The 25832-nt window shown below is 38.3% G+C and overlaps 1 protein-coding gene across 2 annotated transcripts in view; it reads right to left on the bottom strand.

Moving 5' to 3' along the window:
- Positions 1-984: 984 nt before the first annotated feature.
- pgbd5 (piggyBac transposable element derived 5) overlaps positions 985-25832 on the bottom strand; it is a 28354-nt gene continuing 3506 nt past the window's right edge. The window contains exons 2-7 of one of the 2 annotated variants that reach the window (XM_067517558.1): positions 19633-20063; positions 16557-16691; positions 13166-13346; positions 7979-8176; positions 6882-7005; positions 985-6474 (exon numbers count right to left, since the gene is read on the bottom strand). In XM_067517558.1, the coding sequence (XP_067373659.1) occupies positions 6279-6474; positions 6882-7005; positions 7979-8176; positions 13166-13346; positions 16557-16691; positions 19633-20063 (1265 nt within the window). In that variant the 3' untranslated portion in view covers positions 985-6278. The remainder of the gene's footprint in view (positions 6475-6881; positions 7006-7978; positions 8177-13165; positions 13347-16556; positions 16692-19632; positions 20064-25832) is intronic. The other variant, XM_067517566.1, reaches the window with a different exon arrangement.

Consider the following 25832-nt stretch of genomic DNA (forward strand, 5'->3'; position numbering starts at 1 on the left):
CAGCTTTTCAAATGAAGAGAAAAATACTCAAAGGGAAATAGAGAGTGTACACATACACTTTACAACAAAATCAGTGCTTGGCAGGAAGTGTAAGAACTGGAAGTGCACAAGTGAAGTGACAGAGGGAGCCATACACAGCAGAGTTAGTCCTTGATAATACAATTCAGAAATGGCATGAAGACCAACCCCACTGTAACCTGGCAGCAAAAAGTCGGTGAGGCAGCTTGGCCTTGTAAGTTAACTTACAGGAGACATCAGGTTTTAGCTAGGCCATAGTAGAACTTCTCTGCAGGAATCTTTGCTGAGCAGAGGTCTTCAGCACACAACAATACATCCACATTTAAAACACTGAAATCTGCTATTTATTTTTTGCTTTTGTTTGGACAACTTTTTAGTGTCAGCACCTGATGAATCTCTCGCATAGATTTTTTTGCATCTCACATGTGTGCAAGTTGTGTCAAAGTAGTTAATTTTGTCCAATAAAGGAGAGTATAAGAAATACTCAGGGGTGCCACAAAATGAGATGATTAATCAGTTTTGTTAAGCAATAGAGGGTCATTTATATTTTCCCTACCCCATATGTCTTATTTTAGCTGTCAGGTGTTTTATATGAAGAATAGATGGATGAATGGATAATAAAGTTGGGTTATGTCACATGCAGCAAAAAGGTGTACTTTTTTATAGGTCAAGGGGAGTGTTCAAAACAAATATTAATGACTATGAGGAGGATCCTACTTTTTTAAAAGTAAACCATAAGCAAGGCTGCCTATCAGACCCCAAGGAATGACCAGGATTAGTGCAATTTGTTCATGGTCTAAGATGAGCAATTTAATAATGAAGCAGTATTTTGGCTCCAAATGTATCTTTGCGACAAAGAAAGCACAGAAACTTATTGTTAAAGCATCTTCGGTGGGCTCTACTTAAATGTGTGCTGTCTACATCATTTGTCATGGTTTGCTGCAGAACAAAAAGCTTCTCCAACTCTTCGAGGGAGCACTCACTTGTGGAGAGTTTTAATGAAGACACATTTGCACAACAATCTTATACAACTCATCACCACACATTTTGGAAAATTATTTGGTCCAGCATACACCAGTTATTTTAGGCATTTTACTCAATCCAACATTTAAGTTACATGCACGTACACACACGCCCCCTTCTGGCCCTCCTGTGAAAACAGATAAGACTTTAACCCACAGTGTTCCTGCAGCCACCGTTACAAACCAGCATCATATGAAGTGAAAAAAGTTCTACATCTTTAATTTGCTTTAGGTGTTTGATATTAATAATATTTCCGACATTTTGTGCATTAAAAAAATGTGAACTCGTGGTGTGTTTTAGCATTACAACTCCTGCATATGACGCCGCTATTGACTATTTGGTTGCTGAGGTCCTATCTCTACATCTAATTCTACTATTATTTATACAGTGGTTGGATTAGCACCTGAAAAGTTTATATTAGTCCATTCAGTGTATGTATTGAATATATTGTACAACATTGTTAGTTATGAAGCCCTGAGGTTAGACATTTGAATTCTTTAACACATCCAATGCTAATCCTTTAGAGTACTAAGTAGCTTTACTTATAACTGTCTCAGCTATAATAATTCAGAGAGATGGCACATTGGCACAGCACATACATGAACATCTTCATACACACAACTACATTTCATTATCACAAAACAACTGACAGCAAGTCAAAGTACTTTCCCTAGACTCTTTTTGTAAACATTCGTTTGATAAGCCAAAGACAAGACAAGCCATAAATGTTACCTTTCATCTAACAGCAAATTATTCCTGCACTTTTCTATTTGCTATCCACCCAGAGGTTCACACTCTCATTTCCCCATTTAACATGAATGGATGAACATAAATGAAACAGACACCTCTGCTGTTTGTAAATGGAAACATGTCAACACTATTATAAACAAATTAATAATTCCCTTCCAGGAAACATTTTCCTTTCTTTGATATTGTTGGCTTTAATTTGTTTTAAGGCGAAATTATTTGATTGGACATGAAACTTTTTGGGGGCACTGGTACGTCGGAGCTTTCTACACAGTAGTTTAACGAAATAAAACATTCACACTTTTCTGCTAACCATTATCACTTTTATGAACAGGTTTGATCTGAACCTATTAATGTTTTTGAGCTGTGAACTCATATTATTCGATGTACTATTGACTCCCAGTGGCTACAGCAGTATTTTCAGGGCACTGGGCTGCATAAAACATTTTTAGCATCTAAAAATCTGTTGTGGAAGTGATAAGTGCATTTCTCTAATCTTTATTATTCACACCATAAAGGACACGACTTTACTATGTTTAGTTCCTTAGGATCCTTTAAAACGTAATTTGTCCTATTCAGTCACATAAATTCCATTTCAGGACATAAACAACACTAACCCACTGCATAAGGCACTGGGAATATCTAATTCTTGGCTTATCAGTAGAGCAGACTGAATGGAAACATTTAAAATTATTAAAAGAAAAAAATAACTTCAGGTATCAACTCAACGCTTTAAAATTTAGCAATTTTTGCACCATTGACCAAATAGAGCTGCTCAGCTTGCAGTCTGCAACTGGGTGATAACAATATTACCATAAGGGTGGCCAACTTCAAATATTCCCCCTTCTTAGCGTCGTATATAATTTGTTGCCATGTAGGTCTGCCCTCACTCTGTCTCTCTCACACACATGTGCTTGTGTGAGAGAGAGAGAGAGAGAGAGAGAGAGAGAGAGAGAGAGAGAGAGAGAGAGAGAGAGAGAGAGAGAGAGAGACTTCAGTCCACCATGAGCTGCAGATCAGCTTTATAAATTTTTAACCTGCTTCATATGGGAAGTACATGCATTGTATATTAATGCTAAAGTTTCCATATTAAAATATTTCTCAGTTCACCCTAGGACATATTTTGAAATTATATATACCTCACAAATTTGTCATGGGGTGACAGGGGTTTCTTTTACTCTGAACACCTTTATCTTTTATTTCTGCTTCATTTACTGTATTCTCCCTCAGTGTCTATTTCTGCTTTAGTTAGTAATGATTTCTATGCCATTTAGATGATTTCACCCATTTGATTGTTAAATGTTAGTATTTGATTCAGGGACTAACAAAATAATTGTTTTTGAAGTTGATATTTTTAGGAAGAGAAAACAATTTTTATAACAGGTTATGGTAAGGCTCCACTGGGAGCATAACAATGGAACATGATATCGTCTAGATTTAGCCAATTATTAATTGAAATAACAATAACAATTAAACACCATTAAACAAGAGCAGTTTTAAAGAACAATGTAATATCTGCGTTTTATGACCAACCGAGCTTTAGTTTCGTACCCGGTGGTGCAGGGAACATGAAAATCTTAAACAAGGACAACAGTATAACAATACTAAACAGCAATGTGTTAAATTACCTATATCAACATGAATTGTGAGTGAGTGAGTGAGTGACAATGTGCATAAAACCAAGTGGATACAGAAAAATTTTAGTAGCAGGGCTTTTTTTAAAATATATTACAAAAAAGGAATAAGATGCATCTCTACAATGGCCACAGTTATATTTCATTTGAACATTGTTATTCAATCAATTTAATAGTAAACGTGTGTGTAATTTGTCAGTATCAAATATTGTATTAAAACACAAGCTGACAAATACATGACATGACAGGGCTGCCCTCGAACATTAACAGTGTTACTCTGAGGTGAACAGTGATTAGAGACATGACGACATTCAAAGTTTCTCACACACACAGGAGCAACAATGACAACATCAATGCTTTTGGTTAGTGAAAAAGTAAAAAAATAAAATAAAATCACAATCTTAAGTCTCAGTGAAAGAGTGAATATGAACATACAATTATATGTAAACAAACCATACGCAGACTGTATCTTGTAAATCTACAGCAGACATGTTTTAAATTTTGGCTATAGTCATTACTTTACTTTTTATTCCATTAGTGTAATTTTATTTAATCCATTTCACTTATATTTACAGATAATGTTTTCATATTTTCCATTATTCTCTTAGAACAGTGTAAACTATAATTGGGTTCAATTCCAAACTAAAGGATTATCTAATAAACACATTTCTGACTGTACAACTTTCCTCAAAGTGCAAGACTGTGATGGGGGAAAGTGCAATAGACCTGCCAGCAAATCACTCAGCAACTCTGCTCTGCCAGCGTGACAACGTCATCTCATCTCACTAGAAGGTTTTCACACATCAAAACATGCTGATGGAGCAAGCACACATCTAAACTTGAAATCTTCATCGCACGACTCCCACATGAAAGTTACATGTTGATCGTATGACATGTTGAGCATAGCTGAATTCTTCGTTAAAGCGACACACAGCAGCGTGGTCTGACCTAAGTGCATTGTGTTGTCTGTCCCCTAACACTTCAAAGACATGGCAGGTTTAAATCTGTTAGGTAACAAGAAATGTGCCACAACAATTCACAACAATTGTCCAAAATGCATCAATGCTTCCATTTCAGATAAAAAAAAGCAGCAGGAAATTGATTGTTCTACAGAATAAATGCACATTGCATCAAATGTTACTTGCAAATGCTTTCATAAATTGTAATTATTGAATATCAGTTTTTATTCTTGACATTTCTGATAACACTAATTTAAGATCAGAGTCAGAACATGTGGAAGACAAAAGTCAAAAAAGCACAGCATTCTTTTATCACCATTAAGATTGGTTGCAACATTGGGTTTTCTGGGACTTCGTATAAGCCACCAGTGATTCACTTTTTATTTCCTGGACTTAAACCATGCCAAGCAATATTATCAAAACCCCTGCTCACTGGCCGAGATTCTACTTGTTGCTTAGCAACACTGGCTTAGTGAACATATAATCAAGGCCATTGTGAACATGCTCCGTCCTGCAAATCCAAAGTACAGTCACCACATAAGTAACAAAACAGGAAAATATGACAAGTTTTTATGGCAATGCAAGAGTTTGTCGTATAAGAGTAGATTGTAGATTATTTAAGGGACTTGAAAATTATTATTATAATCAGCTGCTTACACTATCATCTATAATATGTGAACATTTTCAGGTTTGGTCATTCTGTAGAACTTCAGACATGTTTTGTACTTTGTGGCTGACAATCAGGATAAAGCAGCACAGGAGATTTTAAAAAACAATGCTGAATCCAGGCTTTGTTGTCCATTTTTGGCTTGCTGTGCGTAGAAAAGTACCAATGTCGTGTTTTTGATAGTAAGAGGACTAATTTGAGGGTAATCTTCCTGCTGTAGAAATGCAAATCATAATGTTTTAGAGGAAAACTTGTAGAAAAATTGTAGCAATGCACCTTTATATGTTAGTGCTGTTATGGGTTATTCTAACACAACCTGGATAAGGTGTGTTCAGCCAATCAGCAATGGACAGTGCAGGGCAGGGGTTCTTGCGGACAAGGATTGGGAACCAATCAAATCTTTTTGGTTTTATTTTTCTGAGCTCTTCTGAAGTAGGGGGTTGTGATTTAGTAGCACACTGCTGCATGTGGCTTTATGCCAGCCTACAGTCTTCCTCTAGTGAACACACTGCGTAGCAACACAACACGTCTGAGTCACAACGCCTGTACATTTACATCCTCAGGCTCAATGTCACGCGCACAAATGGCAGTTCCACTTGCTAAATACATACACATAAACAAAAGTTAAAAAACCCACCTGGAGCAGAAATCATTTCACACTGAACAAGAGAACACCACGATCCAGATTCTTTATGCATGCAGCGTGTGAACACACCATAGTCCGTGTTTACTAAGCTTTTGTAACATCGTCGCAGGTGTTTTTGCAGAGCATAAATATTGAGCTACGTGTAGCTTTTCGGCCCGATGAATAGATGTTTAAACACTTGGGTGGGATACTGAGGCGCATGTCAGTATTTTCACTCTGTGGCAAGAGTTAAAACTTGAAGGCGACTTCTCATCTTCAGCTCTGCTTGTGAAATAGCTCCTGATGACAAATCCTTAGTAAATCTGAGTGGCTAAAAGTTGCAGTTTAGTCATGTGTACTGTCCCATGGCTCATGATTCTCTACTGTGTAGTGTGCAGTCGTGTGTTACTGAATAATTACAGTACAACAACAACAACAAAAAAAAAACAACTAAAGGAAGAGAGACATGGGCTTGGCACTACTTCAGTATTATCACACAGACACAGACTGTAGAGTCTGCACAACTATAATGAAATTTGGAAGTGTGTGTGAGGACTGTGTTTGTGTGTGTTTTAGTTTAGACGCTCCTGCTGTCCTCCTCCTCCTCACTGTGTGGGGGAGCAGTCGTCCAGATCCAGCAGCTCTCTAACAAGTCTCTCTCCAAACTGTGCTCTGCTGTAACGTTTGACCGTGTAGGCGTCAGACATCTTGTAGAGGATGTACGCGTTGTTGATGGCAATGCTGATGCTCAACCAGAACACCTGCTGCCAGGTCTTGTTGGGCTTATGGAAAATAAAGTACCTGTGCCAGAAAACAGTTTCTATTCAAATATTCTTATAAATGAAGGAATTAAGTTAATGCTTCATTAAAAATAGTTCACTTTAAAGTAAGACTATGTAACTTATGTTGAAAACATAATATAATGGCAGAGTTGAAAATGGCAGATTTGCTGAATCTACCTAATTCTCTCTAGCCATTTGCTTCAAATTTGTCATCACTGAGCAAGAAGAGAACCACAAGCAGCAAACAAGAAAAATGTGTATTTACTTTGTGTTTTATGTATGAAAAATCTGTATATGCTAAACTAATGTACTGGATTCTATAGTTAATTTACAGACAGAAGGTTGGATCAACATGAAGCCTCTTTAAAGAAGCAGGCTGGAGATGACATAGTAATCCATTGCTGATTTGTGAAATGTTGCACTTACTTGCTGTACTTGTCGTCATATTTGCAGATGTAACTGAGATGTGCTGCAAATGCCTCCACAGCCAGTGGACATGGGATCTCCCCACTTTTCCTCTTAATGATCATACCTGCCACAAACACAGATACTGATAGTGAGAGACAAAGAGCAGAGAGTTCATCTCTGTGGTCACAGTGCCAATAACCAGACAAAAGGGAACAGTGAAAGCCTTGCTACTACTTATGCTTTTATTCTATTTTCTTTTCTTGTCTCTTCATTTTTTTCCCTTAAGGGGCTTGCTCTAACATGCATGTTGCAGGAAGCAATGACACTGAGCCACAGCGCACAATACAGAACCACTTTTCTCAATGCCTTGAAAAATATCTCAAGTTTTATCAAGAAAAGCTGCAGTGAGTTACTTTACTTTTTATTAGCTGAAGAGTAAAAAAAAAAGAAAAAAAAAAGAAAAAGTGCAGACTTGTGTTTAGTGAAGAATCAGTAAGTATCTGGTTAAATAAGAGTCTGCTGGATGTTTAAACTCGAGTTTTGTGAGCTCAGGCACATAATATTTAACACATAACAGTCATATTTAAAAATGGCTTATTTAAAATGTTTATAAAGGGATGGAAATGCTGCAATTGTTGATGGGATGACAACTATTTGTTCTCCTTAACACACACACAGAGTGGAATAAAAATCAATATTGGCTACTAACAGTTTAACGGATCTAAAGAGATATTTTCACACGCTGTGGTTCTTCAAATAGAACTAAAACCTAACAAAACCTTGGTTAAATCAGGGGTGGATTACGTCGTAAGGGGAGGGGAGATATTGGGATCCTGGCTCCTTCTGGAAATGGATTATCATGGATTATCATGGATTAGAAGCTCTCATTGATTTTCCCTGACACAAATGTTGAACGAGGATCTTATTTCACCTGACGGTGACCTGCATCCAAACATGACAATGACAAGATTCATGTCAGTCTGAATAATTTCCAACTATTATAACTGATCTATGGCTTATTAAATACATACATTTTATGAATTAACGTGTGTGTGTCATATTTCTGACAGTACTACATAAGTAAAACTGCCCAATGCTGTGATATAAAAACTTACCTTGTTTTGTTGGGGAGTAGGCATTAGTGAGGAACCTGAAGTGTCCCTTGTTGTACCAGCTGATCAGTGACATGCTGCCTTTCATCATCACTCGTGAATGGCCGCGCTGTGCTGGAGTGGAGCCACAGACCAGCATGCTCTGTGGTAAACCGGTACAGTCACTCTTCCTGGTGCTCAGCAGACCACAGCAGTAAATATCTAGATGAGGGTAAATACAAGGACCTGTTGAAGCTACTTGTACAATTACTTTTCGAGGCACTTAATTTATTCTACCAAACAGTACTAATTTATATTGGTTTGTGGATTAAATATATATTCAAATCAACAGAAAATTAAATGACAAATATTTCGATAATTTGTCTTTAAGCACAAATTACACAAATACAAATACGTCAAATTTTTACGTCATATTTTTCTTATTTTAAAGCTATTAATTATGCAAATAACTAAAAGATGAATCACAGAAGTAATGAATACAGATAATCACATTCCTACAAACAATGTGTCAGATAATGTGTAAGATAAGATACTTGATTTTCCCCTGATTTTTCCCCATTGATTTCATCAATGAATAAATGAAAGAATTAGTAACTTTTGATTTTGTTAAATTTTTTGTCATTATTTTACCCCATATTCCCTTGATTCTTTTTTTATAAAAATGGGAATATGCTCTTGTTCTTCATCGCAGGCTATAGTTTGGACTATCAGTTAAAAAAAAAAAATGTAGTTTTATAGATTACAAAAATCAATCAGATAATTGAAATAAATAAATAATTAAGCTCTAATTTCCCCCAATTCAATTCAATTCAATTCAACTTTATTTATATAGCGCCAATTCACAACAAAGTCATCTCAGGGCACTTTACAGAATAAAGTCAAGATTATAAAGATATATAAAGAGAACCCAACAATTCCCCCTGGAGCAAGCCACAGGCAACAGTGGAGAGGAAAAACTCCCTTTAACGGAAGAAACCTCCAGCAGAACCAGGCTCAGGGTGGACGGCCATCTGCCTCGACCGGTTGGGGTGAGTGGAAAGGGGAGAGAGAAAAGAACAGAGCAACAAAAGCAACAACAAAACATCTGGCAGATTGGTAGGATCAGTAGCTTCACGCTGGAAGACACACAGCTTCAAAGCCGGGGGACACCTGCAGAAAGGGACAGAGAGAGGGGGACAGAGGAGGACAAAGACAACTACGGGAGAGAACACACAGAGTTAATGACATACAGTGGTGACAATTGCTGGATGAGAGGAGAGGAGAGATGGTCAAGAGGAGGAAAGGAGCTCAGTGCATTTGGGGGTGGGTCCCCCAGCAGTCTAAGCCTATGGCAGAATAACTATAACTAACTATATGCTTTATTAAAAAGGAAGGTTTTAAGCCTAGACTTAAAAGTAGAGAGGGTGTCTGCTTCCCGAATCTGAACTGGGAGCTGGTTCCACAGGAGAGGAGCTTGATAGCTAAAGGCTCTACCTCCCATTCTACTTTTGGAAATTCTGGGAACCACAAGTAGGCCTGCATTCTGAGAGCGAAGTGGTCTACTGGGATGATATGGTGCTATGAGGTCTTCTAAATATGATGGAGCCTGACCATTCAGAGCTTTATATGTAAGAAGCAGGGTTTTAAATTCTATTCTACATTTAATGGGAAGCCAATGGAGAGAAGCTAGTGAAGGTGAAATATGATCTCTCTTGCTAGTTCCAGTCAGCACTCTTGCTGCAGCATTTTGGATTAATTGCAGGCTCTTTAGGGAGTTACTGGGTCATCCTGAAAGTAGGGAATTACAGTAGTCCAACCTAGAGGTAACAAATGCATGGACCAGTTTTTCGGCATCACTTTGAGACAGGATGCTCCTAATTTTGGCAATGTTCCGTAGGTGGAAGAAGGCTGTTCTAGAGATTTGTTTTATATGTGAGTTAAAGGATAGATCCTGATCAAAAATAACCCCAAGGTTCCTTGCAGTAGTACTGGAGGCCAGACTTATGCCATCTAGTGTGACAATATGGTTGGACATCATATCTCTGAGATTTTTGGGCCCAAATACTATGACTTCAGTTTTGTCTGAGTTTAAAAGTAAAAAATTGTGGGACATCCAGGCCTTGATGTCTTGTAGGCATGCTTGAAGCTTTATTAACTGATTATTTTCATCTGGTTCCATAGATAAATATAGCTGGGTATCATCAGCATAACAATGGAAATTTATGGAGTGTTTTCTAATAATGTTGCCTAAAGGAGACATATATAAAGTAAAAAGTATTGGTCCTAACACAGAGCCTTGTGGAACTCCATAGCTAACCTTTGTGTGCATGGAGGATTCATCATTAACATGAACAAATTGAAATCTATCAGATAGATAAGATTTAAACCAACCTAGTGCAGTTCCTGTAATTCCATTTTCATGTTCCAGTCTCTGTAATAAAATGTTATGATCAATGGTATCAAATGCAGCACTAAGATCTAACAAAACAAGTATAGAGATGAGTCCAGTATCTGAGGCCATGAGAAGATCGTTGGTAACTTTTACCAGTGCTGTTTCTGTACTATGATGAACTTTAAATCGTGACTGAAAGTCTTCATACAAATTATTCCTATGAAGGTGATCACATAATTGTTTTGCGACTACTTTTTCAATTATTTTAGAAATAAAGGGGAGATTAGATATTGGTCTGTAATTGGCTAAAACACCTGGGTCAAGACAGGGTTTTTTAAGTAATGGTTTAATTACAGCTACCTTATAGGCCTGTGGTACATAGCCTGTTTCTAAAGATAGATTTATGATATCTAATATGAATGTATCTATTAAGGGTAAAGCTTCCTTGAGCAGCTTAGTTGGAATAGGGTCTAGCAGACAGGTTGTTGGTTTAGATGAGGTAATAATTGAAGTTAGCTCAGAGAGATCTATGGGTAAAAAGCAGTCTAACAGGGAGTGGGGCCTTATCGATGACTCTAGCACTGTTGAACATGAAGATCTATCTGTAATTTTTGGGGGGAGGATCTGGTGAATTCGTTCTCTAATAGCTACAATTTTATTCATAAAGAAGCTCATGAAGTCATTGCTGCTCAAAGTTAAGGGAATAGTAGGCTCAACAGAACTATGGCTCTTAGTCAGCCTGGCTACAGTGCTGAACAGAAACCGGGGGTTGTTCTTATTTTCTTCTATTAATGATGAATAATATGCTGTTCTGGCATCACTGAGAGCTTTTTTGTACATTTTTAAACTATTTTTCCAGGCTAAATGAGATTCTTCTAACTTTCTGGAACGCCACTTCCTTTCTAACTTTCGTGTTTCCTGTTTTAAGTTGCGTGTTTGTGAACTATACCATGGAGATCGCTTCTGCTGGTTTACTGCCTTCTTTTTTAGAGGGGCAACACTATCGAGTATTGTACGTAGTGAGGCGGCAGAATTGTCAACAAGATAATCTACTTGTGCAGGAGTAACATTAAGGAGACTACTTTCCATTGTATTAACATATGGTGAAGCAAATGATGAAGAAATAATTTCTTTAAATTTGTTGACAGCTTTTTCACTTAAGCATCTGCTATAGTGGAATTTTTCCCTACCTGCTATATAGTCTGTTATTGTAAATTCAAATGTTATTAAAAAATGGTCAGACAGAAGAGAGTCGTGAGGAAATATGGTTAAATTATCCGCCCCATCACTGTATTCATTCGTATTTATATGTACTCTTCTTCAGGTTTGACTGAATACTCACAACAAATTTCTGTAAACTGTCTCTGACGGCTATGCCACTTCTGGTCTTCTTTGAGTGCCATCTCTGCCTTTCTATCCATTTCATGTCTTTATTTCAGACACATACGAGCAATACTGAAACAATTATGTGGCTGACCGCTTCTGATTTGTTCTCAATTTGGAAAATGAATTCTATCTGTGGAGCATGTGTGTGCACAGGCAGCAAATGCTGCAGAGTAGCACAGGGTAATTAACTCTGCTAATTAATCCAGCGACATAAATTTGAAAGAAAACTCTTGGACAATGTCTTCAAATGGTCAGAACTGAGTTTATGTCAGAGTGGTGCCTTGTGGTTCCTTCGAGATGACAAATATTGATTATATCTTTGGATATAATCAATGCAAGCAGCCTGATCTGTAATGCTGAATATTTATCCTCTGCCTTTACTTTACTCCATCAATGTTGGCCTGTTATGACATTGTCTACTACTAGTACAAAAAAGAAGACAGGTTGCTGAAGAGGATTATAATGTCCCTCACCATGCCACAACAGGACTATACATTTAAAATAAAAAATAAATTTGGAGTACTGAAATCAGAGCTCTGCTTTAGAGATTGATTTTCACTATGAAATATCACATTTTCCTGTAAAACCCTTCCTTTAAAGTATTACATATCAAGGATATTGCTAAGCAGTGCTGATTCAGAGCTTCTTTTGGTTGTCAGGTGTAGTGTTAGTAAGTGGTGTTTGTCTTTCACTTCCATTTTACTCATACTTGACCTATTGATTATTTGTGTTTTGAACAGCCAAATCCTCTGTGATTTATTGTGCAAGTCAAACATCTGTACAGTGCATATCAGGGCTGTTATGGGCAGTGTTGGCTGAGTTGCAATAAAACATCTTAGCATCTGTAAAACTACCTTAGTGTGAGATTCACTTATTAATATGCGTTTTTCTTAAGTTTAAATAGGGGTGAATTGATTCTGCTTATCCCATTTTGGTGCATCATCATCTTGTTTCAGGTACATAAGGCTGCTAAGTGCACCGATTTTATTTATTACCTAATAGGAAAACAACAATTCACAAGTGAAAAGTTACACAGAACTACTACTAAGATGGACTCATTGTGTAAAGCTACGCATTAAGTCATCTAATGACATTTTAGAAAAGACATTTTAGAATATAATTTCTACATAAGTTAAGTTGATGATAGAAGAGTGCTTGTTCTTCCAAACTCAATCATCCTAACTGGATACTGCAGCACTGTAAAGTCTCATTTGAAGGTGATATGCAGTTTAGCCTGCAAATGCTATCATCACAACATAATTAAACATAAACACATAACAACTGTAAAAACGCAGAGAGATGAGATGAGGAGAAAAATACTCTGTTCACCAAAGCAGAAAATCAGGGAGGAGGGGAAAAATGAGCAATGAGGTGTTTTATTTCGACATCATGAGGGAGACACAGTTATCTGCTGTGGTAACTTGTTTGTGTACCTTGTTTGCTGAATTCAGTGAAGAGGCTGAGGCTCGTGATTGACGGCCCAGTGAAGATGATGGTGTTCTTGCCCGAGATGTTCTGGCAAAGCTGCTTGGCCACGAGGCTGTGAAGCTGAGGCTTGTTCTTCAAGGTGGCCAGACCGTCTGTACCTTGGCCCTCCTTCAAACGGACTGAGATCTGCAGAGTTGGGAGAAAAGACAGGATATCTACTGTGGCTAAAACAGAAGGGAAATACTATTTTACTGTACTCTAGGTTAGAAAATCCTTCAGCTCTTATACAAATCTAAATCCTCTAGAGGCTGTGAAGTTTCTGAAATTTAATTGTACAGCCACTGGGTTATAAAATATATAAAAATTCAATTTGGGAAACATGTATGGGTTCAGTTAGATAAAGCCATACTTATTTCTAGGGTCAAATCTTCACAAAACAATTGTAATCTCCTAACTGTTTGGATATTGCAGTGATGTTCTGACATTGTATATATTCACAACAAATTTCATGTTAATCTGGATAAAAGAGGACAGGTTGTGTTCCTAAGATCAACACACTGGTGCGTACAGTAATGTGAAGCATCTGAAGACACAAATCTTGAAGCAAATTGAAGAATATTGTGGTTTCCATAGAAATCCATTATCTTCGTATACAGAATGCAAACAGAAGTGTACACAAACGGCCCAGTGTCTCTCTTACACATTTCTGCTGTTGTTCATGAATTTTGTGGCATTAGTTTGATTAGCTACATCAGGGCTGTTGCTATTACACTAAGTAGTCAGTCCATGCCTGTGTTTGTGTGTGTTTGTGTGTTTGTGTGTTTGTGTGTGTGTGTGTGTGTGTGTGTGTGTGTGTGTGTGTGTGTGTGTGTGTGTGTGTGTGTGTGTGTGTGTGTGTGTGTGTGTGTGTGTGTCCCTGTGTGGTGCCCAGGCTAATGGAATCTCATTGATTCACTCCATTAACTCATTTTATTTCTTTGATTTTTTTTCTCTCTCTCAACACAATTCATTTAGAGAGAGAGGATGTCAGTGCAGACACCCATCAGCGTACGGTGGACTTGGTAAAGACTGAGCGACTGCCAAATGGCCATAGCCAGCGTGACTGCTAATGCCTATTTGTTAAACAGATGAAACATTTAATGACATCGTTTGTGCTGCTTCTTGCACACAACACGTTGTTTTACACAGAAAATCATGGGATTATGATCAAAAAGTTGAATGGTTAGCAATATTATTTTATTTCACATAACCCAATAACTAAAAAACAGGACAGAGGCAAATTGAAATTCAGAGTGTTGTTGCTCTTCTTTCCACTAATGTAACTTTGGACTTCACCCAGACAAAAGTAGGAAACCCTTTCCCTGCAGTATAGCCTTGCTCCGGAGATATTTATATTTATGGGTTCTGTGCAGTGAAAAGCCCTTTCTTTACAACGCTGTATTAATTTATTGCTGCACAGTCAAACCCAAATTCTTCAAAAAACTGGTTAGTTTTGTCCTTGGGCCTCAACAGGAAAAACCCAGCATACTTTGTTGACACTTTTTGTTCAATTGGTTTCGAATTTCATGATGGTGGATATACTGTTATTGACTTGGCAATATATCACTGTTCAGCCTTTAAGCTTTGCTCACTAAAATCTAGGCGGAACAAGCACTGTTTATAAGGTTAACAGCTCTACAGCCATTTGTTTGCAGCAGTTATCACATTACAATTGTTCCTATGGTTGCTGTTGTCTTTTAATAGCCTTTTAACAAGTAGGTAATGTACTGAGACTCACAGCTGAGCTGACAACAGTGCTTTCAGTCACTAGTTAGTGAAGCACCCCCACTAAAAGCAACGGATTTGATCAGTGACATTATCAGCTTTTACCCAGTTAATACTGTAAATGTACACCTCTACACTACATCCACCTGGGACGGTGATTGTGTAATACTGTGTGTCTGTAATTAGCAGAGAGTTTATTCTCCTGCTAGTTATGATGCTGAACTGAGTCGGTCTTAGACTAAGTGAGAGGCCAGATCAGAGGTAACAGCAATCAATGTTTTTGTGGTTTTGATGTTGGCAACGCCCAAATGAGCTCAGTGTGCAGTTTGGTAATAAACTGCCAGAGAAGATAGGGGGCATCTTATTCTACTATGTCCTACCAAACCTAATGTATTTTCTAATGTATAAAGAGTTGGTTTACTCAAATCAAAATAAAACATATTTGATAGCATTTGAACTCTTTGAATCCAAACTACTTTATTTTTAAATCAAAGATATTCTTAATCTGACAAGAGCACAGTGTCTGAAAAATGGAGACACTATGATGTCATGTTGATCTCTCTCTCTCTCTCTCTCTCTCTCTCTCTCTCTCTCCCTCTCTCTCCTAAACAAATTTGCATTGCTGTTTGCACTGCAGAGGAAATCCAATTCACTTCTTCCGAGCGAGAAGAAATCTCAGATACTGCCCAACAGATACCCCAAATCTGCATTGCTGAAGGTAAATGTTTTATGTCCTCCAAAGCAAGTTTGTGTGTTTGTGTGTGTGTGTGTGTGTGTGCGTATATATGTGTGTCGGTGTGAGCCTGTTTGTGGGTGGTTAGATGGAAAACCTGAACATTCACACTCTGATACATTCACACTATGGTAAAAAAAATATATAATTGACTTAAACAACCTGGAGTCTGGAAGAGCAGTAAGTCCTATCACTGACTGGGCATCACAATCCCGAGAAGTTAGGAGGCTGACTCAAGCACTTGTAACCAGTAAGACTCTTATAAAAAAAGTTTGTCAGCTACATTTTCATTCCTCTGCTATGGCCTGGTCTGTCATTCCTCCTGCCATGCCAGGCCTCTGTTAAATGGCACCATTATATAAGCAACCAGTGTGGGAGTGGAAAGTTGCAGTGAGGACAAGGTTGTTAGTGAGCAGAGCAGCTCTGCTCGTATCGACATCAAAAGAAAAATCTGACAACCAATATTTTACCCAGACAGATCTTCTCATTTCAATAGAAGAGAGTGATTATTTTTTTAAAATCAAAATTTACATTTTCTGCATTTATTATAAAATGATGCAACATTGGCAACCTCAAAGTCCCTGATGTTTTCATGAAAGCCTGAAGATTTTTTCCTGCATCTTTGATGTAACATACAAGATTTATGCGATGAGGTTTGAAAGCATCATATAAAAATTTGAAGTCTTTTTTACGCTTCTTCACCTTCTCTTGCTTCTTTTCATGTTTTAATCAGACTTCAAACCACAGTGATTTTGATAGATGTTTCTGATTGTTAATTGAGTCCCCAAGACAGTGGCATACTGTAACAAGCTCCATCCTTTATTTCTCTCTCTCATAGTCACACACACACACACACACACACACACACACACACACACACTAGTATGGTGTGCTGTTACCTGACAGATGAATCCAGTCGAGGTGCACTGTCGAACCCAGAGGCTGAACTTCCTCTTCTTCCTCTTTCTCAGCTCTCTTTCTGTACAGGTGGTGATGAACACTGGATCCTCGTCTATCAAGGGCTCATGAAGAACCTGGAACCACATAGACAGTGTTACTGTACAGTGTGTAAGTTATTATATAACCCTTTCACAAGTAAAGTGCAAGAAGTCTTAATGAAAAATAACAAGTTTTGTATATGAGAGAAAACTGGATTGTGTGATTTTCCTATTGTTACTGTATACATATAACTCTGTCATCATTTCTGCTTGTCTGTCTGTCTGTCTACATCTCTGAACATAACCACTGAAAAACAAAAAGATTTTGATTCCCTTTCATATTTTTCTAATTCACCTTGAAATAAGCTCTCCTGTGTAATGGAGTGAAATGATTTTCCAGTAAAAGTAATTAGTTGATGGTCAAAACACCAATCTTCAGCATTTTTGTCATTTACACTAAGTACATTTGGACATTTTTTCAACCAGCTTTAATTTATAGAAAATGTTTGAGAGAAAACTTTCGCTACATTTCAGAAGTAGGGTTGACTAGGCCACATTTAGTCGTTCCTGGGGTTATTTTCTCGAAATGGTTTGGATGGGTTAGGACACAATAAAGATTTGCATTTCAAATTTCTGTCGACTGTGGCGTATTTCTTGCCGCCATCCAAATTTGACTAAAGCTGAAATGAGAAGTACCCAACCTCTCTCTTCTGCTTTAGGAATGAGAGCAACATTTCCGAGTCAAATATGGAGTTATGGATTACACAAGTGAAAACTGATGAAGCTATTAAGCCTTTGAATGGATGATATCCCTCAAACCCCCATAGCCTTTTAAGAAATATTTTATCCTTTATTGCTTCGCTTGGTCATCACATAAATTTCTCTACATTTTATTCTAACTGCAGATAACAAGGTGGTTACATTCATACACAGGTAGCTTCAAGTGAATGATTTGCATATGTTCACACTAATCCTGCATTGTACAAAGAAAGGAGGAAAATCCATTTACCTACTCACTCACCGTCTTGCACGGGATAAAGTGCTATGAGGACTGTGACACATGCACTCAAACATTTGACACTTGCAAATCAATACAAAGCAGAGTCCACAGATTTTCTCAGTGAGTGCAGAACTGCCAGACTGACACAGAATTAGAGCTATCATGATTATCAATGATCTGATGTATGAATAAATCTAGGTCACACACAGAAACTCCTGTTATGACAACATGTCATGCATTTGAATTAAAAATGATGGCAAAATTTCACTTTATTAGCATGTTTTTTTTTGTTTTTTTATTGATATGTCATGGACCAAATCACATCAAACCATCAAATAGTGAAAATGATCATTTCCTTCTTTCTATCTCCGTCACTCATTAAATAGGTAAATCACTGTTCCACTGCGTGTGGAGCAACAGTCGAAGTCTGTGTCACTGAGTATCTGGGCCCACTCTGTGCCTCTGGCACAGAACACCAGCAGATAAAACAAACTGGCCTAGATACACAAGCACCCCGCTTCTGCTAATGGCGTGCACACCCACATCCACAAATGCATGCACAGGCGCGCGCACACACACACACACACACACACACACACACACACACACACACACACACACACACACACACACACACACACACACACACACACACACACACACTAAAAGTCTAACAAGCAGCCTGCCCTCATTGTATCAGTCATATATTTTGGTTTTGCAAAACTCAATGGAGTTTTGCATCAAACCACATTTCACCAAACCACCAACAATTCTGATGATAAAATTACAGAGCTGAATTAGGTGTGGTTATAACAGTAGGAGGGGGCTGTTTTTAAGTGGCTGCTCTTGGCTCTCCTATCGACGAAGATGATCATACAGTAGCACTTCAATCAACTACTTCAGAATAATTAATTCAATTTTTAGAGCTTTTGAGTTGCTGCAGCGTAGCCTGGAATATGATTAACAACCTCTGGTACCCTGATCCTGAATATGACAGCTGATGCATGCAAACAAATTAGAAAAGGCTGTTTAATGATTTGTTGTCACATAACAAGACAATGCATTTCCTGAGTCATTTATGTTTCATGAGATTTAATTTCAATCGAATTCCCCAGAACTTGCTAATGAAGCCAGAACAACTGCAATCCGGTAGTTGGTCGTAAGGCCAAGCCTCTCTCTTAAAACTTAAAATCTCTATACTACTGTCAGTGCTGTTCAGAGTTTGGGTCACAGGAAGCTTTGACAGCGGCTCTCCACATCAATATAAGTTTTGGAGCATACTTCTAGAAAAGCATTTGAAAATAATACATACTGTGGCCTTAAGCATACTGTATATTGCTGTTGTTGTTATTATTAGACATTTTGACTTTAAGCTTGCGTGATTGTTCTCTTTGCTCAAGCTATTTCTTTCCTGGTTTTTTTTCTGCATTCAAATACAGATAATACAGCAATCCAGTTGGACAACTGTATAGCAACAATATGGAAATGTTGATTTGATTGAGGAAGTTTATTCATCGTCCTTTTCACTCATTCAATGCTGCCGTTTATCTAGAGAAGAAAGTAGGTGTTGAATAAAACCCAGACCACCACTAACAGAACAGCAACACTGGCGCTCCACTGCCCCACTTGCATACATCTGAATCTAATGTATACAGTACAGCAGTAATGAAGTATTAAAATAAGTATTTTGGATGGGGTCATTGAAAATGAGTGCGTATGGAAAGCATTAATTGCTGTGTGGATGGTTTTTAAACTAAGAGTCTCTATGGGAGCTGAGGGTTCGCCCACTTCAAGAGCATAACTAACATTATACTGCTTTCTATATATTATTCTTATGTCCTATAGTATATTTATACCTAAAATATCTGATGATTTTCTCTGCTGTTTGACAACTGTGGTTTTAATGTGTTATATTTGTTGGAATTTAATGGGGAAATTGGAATAATGGGGCTACCATCACTGAACTGTATTGTTAAATCTTGCTGACTCTGACCCTTGCTGATGTTCAAATATTAAATTTATGTTGTTGCTAGACACCTGTGTCTGTGAAGGTCTGAAGGTGAAGCTGAAGGACTGCTGCAAGGAGTCCAAAAAGGGCTGGATCTTGTAGAGGCCTTGGTTGCTTCCCTGTGATGGCCGGAAAGCCACAATGTGGAAGTACTTGAGGATCTTCTCAAAACGTGCCTGGCTCATCTTCAAGGCAATGCTTCGGTTGCTGAAGAAGCCTGAGCTCCAGATGCTGAGCACAGACTCACAGCGATGCACACTAGTGGAGGTGACAAAGCCCAGGAATGCCTTCATCTCCTGGGCTGTAACAGGATGCCAGCCTTCATCTGACCCGAAGCGCTCCTGGAACTTCTTGGCATACATGTTAGTCTGGGCGACCATGTTTTGAATGCAATTGTCTGGGACAAAGAGCTGGAAGAAGTCCATCGCAGTGGCGGTGGCTGGCATCTTCTGAGCAGGGCCTGGATCAGGACGGGAAGGAAAAACAATGGAAACATCATTACAAAAGAAAACTGATAGATAGAGAGTCCCATATGTGCTAACTCACTGACAACTGTCACCTAATCCCAGTTAGTTAAACTTCGGCAACAAGCCTTCAATTTGACTGACTTTTCTGAATAAACATTTCTGTTTTGGCATGGAAGACAGGATAAATATGTATTTTGTTAAGCTCAAGTGTGTTTCTTAGCTACATCAGAGAGAACATCTATTATGCTAAATACATCCAGCATGGACATATAATCACTCAACTTGTTCATGAATCAGCCACAGCAGCTTTCGGTGTGAATGTCACACACCCAGGGCAGCGGTTAGTACGTTTAGACAACATGACACCCACCACACTGTGATGCTTGTCACACTGTGATGCTTATCATCAGTGTTTATATGCTTGCAGCAGGTCTCAATGTCTCTTTGCTTTAGTGTAATGGCAGGGAATGATTGAAACCACATCATGTTCACATCATGTTCTGTCATATACGTCTTCAAACAGCCATGGTGACCTTTGCACTAAGATGCACTTAAACTTGTGGATTTGGAAACACACATAAAGAGAATGTTCAAATCACATCATCATAATAGACCTGTTTTTGCTTTTATTCCTATTCAGAGCTACATGGTAATTCTGTAGTTGTTTGTGGTTGCATTAAAAAAATTATCTTTATAGTGAGTCAGAAGAAACAACGGGTCGGAAAATGTTGGTTTAAAGTGTGGACTAACCGTTCAAACTGTTAAGTAGAAAAAAAGGATAAATGTTCAAAACTGCTGCAAGTGATGAATAGGGAAGCTTAAGTTTGCTAAAAAGAATAAAACAGTCAATAGTTAAAAGCAGCGGAGAAATATTTGTAATATTTAAAAGTCATGGATGTTGAAATACAGAGGGGTTAGTGCTGCCACCTCACAGCTAGAAGGTGCCCGGTTCGAATCCCCAACCAGTCGCAGCCTTTCTGTGTGGAGTTTGCATGTTCTCCCCAAATATTTTCTGAAATATTTAGCTTATCAATAAACAGTTAAAATCAAAAGCCTGCTCTAAAGCACAAAATAGTAAAATTGATTGCTAAAATGAAAAAAAAAAAGATGTGTAGGGGTAGAACTGTCAAAAACAAGTTTATAAAACCACTTGCCTGCTGGATTTTTGCTTCTTTTTCAAAGGCTGCAACTGTTTCCTATCTATTGTCCTTCAGTAGCGTGGTGCCGGCCCACATTCTGAGCAGCATACCAGACACTATCGACCCTCTGCAGTATGCCTACCGGCCCAACAGGTCCACCTCGGATGCCATTGCTGCTGCCATCCACTACTCCCTCTCTCATCTGGAAAATAAGGACTCATACCTGAGGATACTCTTCATCGACTACAGCTCCGCCTTCAACACGGTCATCCCCCACAAACTCACCCACTAACTGTCCACATTTGGTCTACACCCCACCCTCTGTGACTGGCTCCTAGACTTCCTTACTGGCAGGCCTCAGTCTGTCAGGATTGGTAACAGGACTTCAGCTAGTATCATCACAAACATTGGCACTCCACTAGGTTGTGTACTCAGCCCCACGTCCTGTTCACCTATGACTGTGTCGCCTCCCACAAGGACAACATCATCCTGAAGTTCGCGGACGACACCGCAGTGATAGGACACATTGCTGGCGATGACGAGGCAGCCTACAGCAGGAGGTGGCCAGTCTGGTGGCATGGTGTGGAGACAACAACCTCACCCTCAAAACGGACAAGATGAAGGAAATGATAGTGGACATAAGAAAGTAGAGGAGAACGCATATGCCACTGTTCATCCGGGAGCTTGAAGTGGAGAGGGTGAGCAGCTTTAAATACCTGGGTTTCCACATCAGTGAGGACCTCACTTGGACACCTTACGTCACACAGCTGGTCAAGAAGGCCCAACAGCGGCTGTATTTTTTGAGGAGGCTGAGGAAGTTTGGCATGTCGCCTAAGATCCTCAGCATCTTCTACAGCTGCGTCATTGAGAGTATCCTGACCAACTGCATCACTGTGTGGTACGGCAGCACTACTGCCATGGACCGCAACTGCCTGCAGAGAGTGGTGAAGACTGCACAGAAGATCACCAGGACTCTACTGCCCTCTCTGCAGAGCATCTACCACGGCAGAGTCCACAGGAGAGCTGCTTCCATACTCAAAGACCCACCCCCAGCACGGACTGTTCACACTTCTACCCTCAGGACGGAGGTACAAAATTGTGAAATGCACGACTTCAAGACTGAAGAACTCTTTCTTCCCCTCTGCCATCAGACTCCTAAACAGCTGACAGGAGTTTGCAACCATGAACATAACACATGCTGTTTACACGGACACAACTGTTTACATGGACACAACTGTTTACGTTGAATCACATTTTGCATTTGCACACTCATTATTTTCAGAACTGCACTACCTCACAGAGAACGGCACTACCTCACTTCATTGCCTTATTCAGAACTGCAATACCTCACTTTGTATTGCCTCATTAAGAACTGCACTACCTCACCTTTATTGCCTTATTGCTCTTATTTTTTTTTTTGCTCTTATTTTTTATTTTATTTGTATTTTATTTTATTTCTATTTTTCCTATTCTCATTTTACTTACTGTATGACATTTAGAGTGGACGGCAAAGTAAGAATTTCATTGTGCAGGGAAACATGCGTTCTGTCTGTGCATATGACAATAAACACTTTGAATCTTGAATCTTAAATGTTTGAAACTAGCAGAGTGACATTTATGTAGCATTTCAGGGCTCTTTATCTAGAAGCTTTTAGTTGTCGCATTGAGGCCACACAGTACATACACAATGCAACAACTTGCATGGTATATTTGTTCTGGTTAATTAGTGGGAGAGCTGTAAGCACAGCTCTCATTAGTGGGAGAGCTGTAAGCACAGCTCTCACACTTATGAGATCCTTTTCTTTATTATTATTATTATTTCGCCGTTTTTCGGTCACTATCTCCTCCTAGACGGTTTGTCGTAGAAACTTCGTTCCACTTCCTAAACGTAGGTCTCTTTTAGGAGATCTATGCTATTACTTTTCTTATTAATAACTTTTATACTTTTTATTATATTTCACTTTTTATCAACTTTTTTTCCCATTGAAAATGAATGGAAGCCACTTAAAACTTCCCTTCAACTTGCCACTTTTCATCTGCCTCTTGTGTCATCATACTTTGGAGTAGAAACTTCATTTAAACTTTATACGGGTCTAGATCCTTTCAACTTTTTCTGGGTGGATCAGCTTCTTTGTATCTTTTATACTTTTTGAATAATCGCAGTTTTAGTTTTAGGCAACTTTTGGAGCTTTTTCAACTTTTCCATTAGTGTGTATTGCGGAATGTTGGAGCAGCTAGAGTGGGTGACATCACACGCACTCTAACTTTTCAGCTTCCACTTTTAGCTACTTTTTTCCTTCTTTTCCTTCTTTCCTTCAATCAACTTTAATCTTACATAAACAAACTATACATCAGAATGTAGGTATTTTTGTCTTCTTTCAGTAAATATAACTCTCATAGTGACAGGACTGACGGTTCTTTCTCCAAGAGTCCAGAAGCGGAGAGAGTGCCGTCTGAAACTCCCATTGGAGCCCATTATAACAGAGGTTCTTAAATTCTCCTCAAATCACAAACGGGGGGCTGTTTTCAAATTGCCACCACGCCTTCATTTTATGGAGTATATTCAAATAAAGTACATCAGTGTGTTCATTGAAGCCTTTTGTCACTCACAGTTTTTGAATTGTTTCGATAGGACTAATACTTTTTCATATTTTGAGCATTTTGCGAGGCATAGTCTCAGTACTTTTCCAGCCTGCCTTTGCATTTGGCTCACATGACTCAGCAGGCAGGCAGCAGTCATTGTCATGGTAACGGACACAGCTGCATGACGTCATGTAATCAGCCTCAGAGCTGTGTCCACACACTTTACCTGAGTTTTTTCCCCTCAACATACACAGTGGAGACACACACAGACACACACCCTCACAGACAGGAAATACCCTTTCAAAATAAAAGCCTTTCATAATATTTTATCCACTTTTTAGCATTTAAATGCTAAAATGACTTTGTGGTGAAGTTTCCCTACACACACACCCTCACAGATAGGAAACACACTTTCAAAATAAAAGCCTTTCATAATATTTTATCCACTTTTTAGCATTTAAATGCTAAAATGACTTTGTGGTGAAGTTTCCCTACACACACACCCTCACAGACAGGAAACACACTTTCAAAATAAAAGCCTTTTATCATTCTTATTTTAATTATTTAGCATTTAAATGCTAAAATGAGTTTGTTTTGAAGTCTCCCTACAGTGGACACACAAACTACCACACAGACACAGACAGGAAACACACTTTCAAATTAAAAGCTCTTTTCAACTTTTTTTTCTCAACAGTTTTTCAGCATTAAAATGGTTCCTTCATTTCTAAGTAGTTACTTCTAGCTTTTTTCTTTACACTTTAATAGCAACTTTTTTACTTTGCTTCTTTTTTTGTTTCTTTTAACTTTGGGAATATTTACCTTTTCCTTTGTTTCTTACTACTTCTTTCCACTTTTGTTAATCAAGTTGTTGCTTTTTCACTTCTTCCTTTACACTTTTAATAGCAACTTTTTTACTTTGCTTCTTTCTTTGTTTCTTTTAACTTTGGGAATATTTACCTTTTCCTTTGTTTCTTACTACTTCTTTCAACTTTTGTTAATCAAGTTGTTGCTTTTTCACTTCTTACTTTTTTCTTTACACTTTCAATAGCAACTTTTTACTTTGCTTCTTTTTCTGTTTCGTTACACTTTAAATATCAACTTTTTACTTATTTACTTCCTCCATTGTTACTTTCTACTTTTTTTTTCTTTTCTGAATTCAACTTTTCTTGGGATTTTGGATTTTTTCCTTTTATTGTCATCTTCTTTCTTTCTCTTTTTGTTCGTATTTATCTCTCTTCAGCGTTTGCGGCTTTGAACGTGCAAACGCCTCTGCTCTCAGCAGCTTCTGAGCGGTCGGCCTCTACCGGGCGACTTAACAGCTCTCCCACGTAATTTCCTTGGAAATTGCCTTTTCTAGTTAGAGATTTTCTCTCGGTTGTTGGCTCATTGAGAGAGAATGTGGACATCAACTTCAGGCTCAAATGAACAGCACAATTTCATTATCTCTAAGCTTTGTATAACAAGGTTTTCACTCTCTCTCTACCCTTTCTGTAGTCCAGAGCGGCTTAGCTGCAACCAAAACAATTAAGGACTTAAGCTTCGATTTTAAGCAACATGCAGAGAATGGGAAGAATAAAAAAAGATTAGAGATGCCCAAACTGATGCTTGCAGCCAAGGCAGCCTTGGCATGGCTCAAATCCATTAATTTGCATTCCATTAGACTTAAAAGCTGAATATAATTCCCAGAGTGACTTTTGTGACTTTCTCAGAGAGTGACTCTTCAATAAAAATAGATATTGAGATGGAAGGCCCACCAAGACAAAATGACTCACCTCAGCTCATCTCTTCATTTTTATGGATAATGGAATCATTTCATCTTCGTATTTCTTCTTTTATACATCCCTGCCAGCTAATCTCCAGCCTACATCACTCTAAAACTATGTCAAAACTTTACACAATGCTACTTTGGACTAATAATATTGGCTATAGTTCAATATAAATTTTCCTCATTACTCATTACAAAATCTCCACCTCCATTGCATATAATCCCAAATGATGAAGTGGTTATCAGCAGTAGCACTATTTTTATTGTTTAGGGAC

Source organism: Channa argus, chromosome 1 (assembly GCF_033026475.1).
Source record: "Channa argus isolate prfri chromosome 1, Channa argus male v1.0, whole genome shotgun sequence".
Classification (NCBI taxonomy): Eukaryota; Metazoa; Chordata; class Actinopteri; order Anabantiformes; family Channidae; genus Channa; species Channa argus.